The sequence below is a fragment of the Limulus polyphemus genome, unplaced genomic scaffold (assembly GCF_000517525.1).
Source record: "Limulus polyphemus unplaced genomic scaffold, Limulus_polyphemus-2.1.2 Scaffold9105, whole genome shotgun sequence".
In the NCBI taxonomy this organism is placed as follows: Eukaryota; Metazoa; Arthropoda; class Merostomata; order Xiphosura; family Limulidae; genus Limulus; species Limulus polyphemus.
Genome location: NW_013674715.1, coordinates 2,781 through 8,383, shown reverse-complemented (window position 1 = coordinate 8,383; position 5,603 = coordinate 2,781). Strand labels below are relative to the sequence as shown.

Sequence of the window (5,603 nt, the reverse complement as noted above, 5' to 3'; positions counted from 1 at the left end):
CCCAATACACCACTCTATGTCTAGTTATCATGTTATATGCTCCCCAATACACCACTCTATGTCTAGTTACCATGTTATATGCTCCCCAATACACCACTCTGTCTAGTTACCATGTTATATGCTCCCCAATACACCACTCTATGTCTAGTTACCATGTTATATGTTCCCCAATACACCACTCTATGTCTAGTTACCATATTACTATGCTCCCCAATACACCACTCTATGTCTAGTTACCATGTTATATGCTCCCCAATACACCACAGTTCACAACATTATCATGATTTTATAAAACTATTCTTCTCTATGACAAAATGTTAAATAATCATATGAAATAAATGCCAGAGATACAGCTAGTGTAAAATACACAAACGATCAACACCAAATACTCAGTAATGAGCTAATGCTGTAGAAATGATATCACGCTAAAAATGAATGTACATCTAATGGGATGACTAAATCCTTATCACTTTTAGACAACTTTCATATTCCCAAATAAACCTGATCTGTTTTCAAACGTTCTAAATAAAAAATTCATACCACGTTCCCAAAGCTGAAGGCAACATTGGAGCACTTTGTCATCATTACAGGTAGGAGTAAGATTTGGTACAGTCTGTTGAGCCTAAAATTAATTGAAGAAGTTTTGATTTTCCTTTCTACAGCAAGAACTAGAAACACCGTAATAAAATGACTTAATGAATTCACGAGAAATCTTGGAACATAGTTATTATTCTGTATATTATCATATTGCATTGTATGTAAAAAAAAAAACTGTAGATTTCCTGCAGCTAAGAAAACAAACCACATATAATGGTTTTAACTACTTAGTATTATTATTAATCACACTCGTAACACAAAAGCAAATCACACATGAGAATTTTGGCTTTCTTAACTTACGGACTAAGAAACTGTACTCCAAGGGTTTGAAAACATTGTTTTTCAAAAATATATTAACCAATAATTCTGACTAACAGCTTACAAAAATATCTATACACCTGTGAATTCCTAGGTCAAAGTTCATGTAGTAATCTGAATGTTTTTCTGAAACTGATGATAACTGATTTCATACTAAGCAGTTCACTCATTCAACTTCTCAATACACGTGAATTTTATCTTCAAAAACTGGCATTCTCAAAAGGACAAACACATCAGCAACAAACAATAGTTTTTTGTACTTCTCTTACCTCTTTCAGTGATTGTCCACGCACTCTAGGGTGTTTTTTCCGCAGAATGGCATATATATATTTTATGGCCTTGATAGCCTTTCTCTGATTTTCCCACCCTGGGTTGATATCTTTATAGTGTAAATTTTACTAGCATCATATTGTATCAGACAGCTACATTACATGAATAAATGTAAGTTACACTATAAAGATATCAACCATTTTACTAGCATGATATCGTATCAGACAGCTACATTACATGAATAAATGTAAGTTACACTATAAAGATATCAACAACTCATAAGGATCAATTTAAATTGTTTACAACTGTATATTGCAGAAATAAGACTATACTTCCTTTATCAGATACAAACCTGGAAGAGATTTAATACAACCATCAGTTACAAATCAGGTAGAGATTTAATACAACCATCAGTTACAAATCTGGTAGAGATTTAATACAACCATCAGATACAAATCTGGTAGAGATTTAATACAACCATCAGATACAAAGCTGGTAGAGATTTAATACAACCATCAGATACAAATCTGGTAGAGATTTAATACAACCATCAGTTATAAATCAGGTAGAGATTTAATACAACCATCAGATACAAATCTGGTAGAGATTTAATACAATGATCAGTTACAAATCTGGTAGAGATTTAATACAATGATCAGTTACAAATCAGGTAGAGATTTAATACAATGATCAGTTACAAATCAGGTAGAGATTTAATACAATGATCAGATACAAATCTGGTAGAGATTTAATACAATGATCAGATACAAATCTGATAGAAATTTAATACAACGATCAGTTACAAATTAACTCCTCCACTATGGTGTCGGTCAATGTGACCAACCTTGTGACCACTAAATAACCATCTTAGTTGCAATAATAAAAGTTTTAATATTTTTGTGTATCTTCACAAAATTTGGCAAAAGCTCTCAGAAAAGCTCTAAATAAATATAATTTTTTTTCTTCAGTAAAACTTAATATTCTATCTGTTATTTTCTCCGTCTTAACTCTATACGGACTTGTTTGATTTGACCGACCTTGTACCCACCATAAAAAATATGAAATAAATCTAAATTATGCTTTTTTTTCTTTCTAGAACGAGGACAGATTGTATCAGGATACTACAATTGGTTATCCTAAGTAGCTTATAATAGTCTACATCTGTTTACACTTGATATTATTATTTTATTGCCCACTGAGCCATGTCTAATTAATAATCTTGTCACACAAGTTGTAAATCACTCAACAAATGCATGGACCCCCCATCACTGTATTGAATGAGGTAATGCACGAGCTGGTCGCAAGCATTACGTGTGAAGAATTTTTACTATTATTTATTTTCATTATATTATCTAACCTAATAAGTTTATAATTTTTAAATTGTTCTTATTCTATAATAATAATTAAAGAATATACATGAAAATCAAGAAATATAATACCTACCTTTGACTTCTTGATTTTTTTCTGTCGGTTGCCAATGAAAGTTAAGCCTACTTTTTTTTTTATACTAATGGTGCTTGTACATAAAATAACTTTTTTTTTACTTAAATAATTTGCCTAAGAATACACACAAAGCAAACAATGCCCTATAACTATCATAATGTAACTGGCTTTCTAACTATAGCCTTTAAATGATTCCCAAACTTGTCGATCTGAACACCACAAGAGAAACTTTCAAATTGAAGACAAGAGACAATACTTATACTCTACTAAAAACAAAATACGTCATTTGATAGATTAAAACTTTGCCTTTTTATTGGTTATAAACAATAAAGTAGAAAACATGACAGAACTATTGGCAACTTGTGAAAAAGAGGATGTGGCAAGTGAGTCCGATTTTCTAGTTTATGGCTCTGTATACAAATAAAATAAGGATTAGACATTGTCTTATTAATATCTATATTATATTGAATAACTTGTGTTAAATTCCATACTTCAGAAAGGGGTGGTAAATAAATTAGAGGAGGAAGAAGACAAAAGTCATAATTCAGATACTAGGGGAGAAAGAGGATTTTTTAAAATGTTTTCTTATAAAATTAAAAACCTAAAACTTCTATAATATTAAAATTTGATACTTAATCATTGAAGTGTCAATTCTAAGCCTTACTTCTTAATCTTGTAAAAACGTTTAAGTTACTGTTTTAGTTTTTTCACACTTTTCCCATAACTATGCTGAAGAATAAATCATAAATGTTATAATTAACAATCTTTGAGGTTTTCAAATTCAACTACATTGATAAATCTATTACTAAAATTTTCAACACAAGTTCTAATTAGCTGACTGGTGCTAAAAAAAAGTATGACAGAAAATAAATTCAATTCTGTTGTAAAAGTGTTTTATAACCGGCAACAAGCAGTAAAAGGATTAGAATCATATCTTACCAGAAATGTAAAAATATCATACTCACTCCTTGAGTTTGAGACCTGTTTCCTTTTAAACCATCGAGCTCCGCTACAACAACCCACGGTATCACTATGTTTGGAGGTCCTCGACCTGTAGGAGTACGATACTTAGAACCAATCTCAAACAAAATAATTCCTTCCTTCCAAACAGTGTATATTATATTGTAAAAAACAAAAGACTGCATAACGCAAGCCAGAAAAATATCAATAATAAACCCACCTTGTAAAGTTTGGTCCTTGAGTTCATCCAAAAAGTTCAGATCGGTCATAAGAATATTGGTATCCACAACAATGTAGTAGCCCTAATTTCATAAGATAAAATCATCATAGCATGAACAACAATTCCAAAACATTCAACTACACAAATAATTAAAGTTTGTAGCAAAAATTTAGTTGGTCGTTTCATATTAATCACACAAGAAATTATAAAGCATAAAAATATTTTGTCTAAAATACCTTTTGCACAATATAAACAGAAATTCTGTATAAAAATTAAATATGGACAAATGGGTGAATCAGTTAAGAACATAAACAATAACACATCAAAACACATATACATAGTTTATTTTAATTACTTATTTTCCTGAAAGGAGGCCAAAAGGTCACCTGGATGGGTCACCTGTTTTGACCACTGGCACCATTATAAAGTAATGTGTTGTCTGTCAATCAGTTAATAGACACTAACATGACATCACATAAGGGACACTTAACCTTGCAATTTGGACTGTTGTGCTGTTAGTAAAAGGTACGTATGCCATGAATCACAAGAAAAATTATTCATTCTGTAGGCTACAATGCAGCATGACATACAAACTTCAAAAGCAAGAACAATAAAATTATTTGTTACTCTTAATTTCAGTTATATTTACTTTTGAAACAGAACACTTTCGGGGACCCTGCACAAGTACACGCAGTAATTAACTTTATAACAATGTATTTTTTTTTTGTAGACTAGCCAATTAAAACATGTAAATTCGTTACCTCACTATTCACCTCACCAGGGGTATCAACTTCCATAGCTTCTTGGATAACTTCCAAAGGAGGAATGGATTTGTTCAACTGAATTAAACAAAAAATATAATATATTGTTAGCTTCTTAAAGTTATCTACCCCCCCTTCTGACTATTATTTATTCGAACTATCTTCTTTAACTTACAAAGTTCATGAACAAAAAAAGAGAGAGTAAAAACACAAAAATGAAAAAATTACATTAGCAATATCTTCGTTTTAGCTGGGGTATAAAAATCAACTAGCCCAACACCCAGAACTAAGTTTGGGCAACTGTGAATTTTGTATGTACTAGCCTAAAGGCTGGTGTAGTTCAGCTTGCATGTTGTGTAAAATTTAATTATCAAATCTTACAATAGTTACTTATTTTTAGGTTCAAATCATTAAATATCCACTGTCATTGTAATGTATGCAAGGTTGGTAGCCTGTTTGTGGATAAAAGACTAATCCATCGTAAATCTGATATATTTATAGCTATCTTTAAATCTAAGTGATTATATCACACTGGATTAAAATAGCTATCTTTAAATCTAAGTGATTATATCGCACTGGATTAAAATAGCTATCTTTAAATCTAAGTGATTATATCACACTGGATTAAAATAGCTATCTTTAAATCTAAGTGATTATATCACACTGGATTAAAATAGCTATCTTTAAATCTAAGTGATTATATCACACTGGATTAAAATAGCTATTTTTAAATCTAAGTGATTATATCACACTGGATTAGAATAGCTATCTTTAAATCTAAGTGATTATATTGCACTGGATTAAAATACCTATCTTTAAATCTAAGTGATTATATCACACTGGATTAGAGTAGCTATCTTTAAATCTAAGTGATTATATCACACTGGATTAAAATAGCTATCTTTAAATCTAAGTGATTATATCACACTGGATTAGAATAGCTGTCTTTAAATCTAAGTGATTATATCGCACTGGATTAAAATAGCTGTCTTTAAATCTAAGTGATTATATCGCACTGGATTAAAATAGCTGTA

The 5,603-nt window shown here is 30.6% G+C and overlaps 1 protein-coding gene across 1 annotated transcript in view; it reads right to left on the bottom strand.

The window, feature by feature from the left end:
- LOC106475754 (transcriptional protein SWT1-like) overlaps positions 1–5,603 on the bottom strand; it is a 9,824-nt gene that overhangs the window by 1,619 nt on the left and 2,602 nt on the right. Inside the window, exons 3-8 of the mRNA XM_013936430.2 lie at positions 4,570–4,647; positions 3,809–3,890; positions 3,594–3,679; positions 2,352–2,355; positions 1,185–1,285; positions 541–622 (exon numbers count right to left, since the gene is read on the bottom strand). Of these exons, the coding sequence (XP_013791884.2) occupies positions 541–622; positions 1,185–1,285; positions 2,352–2,355; positions 3,594–3,679; positions 3,809–3,890; positions 4,570–4,647 (433 nt within the window). The remainder of the gene's footprint in view (positions 1–540; positions 623–1,184; positions 1,286–2,351; positions 2,356–3,593; positions 3,680–3,808; positions 3,891–4,569; positions 4,648–5,603) is intronic.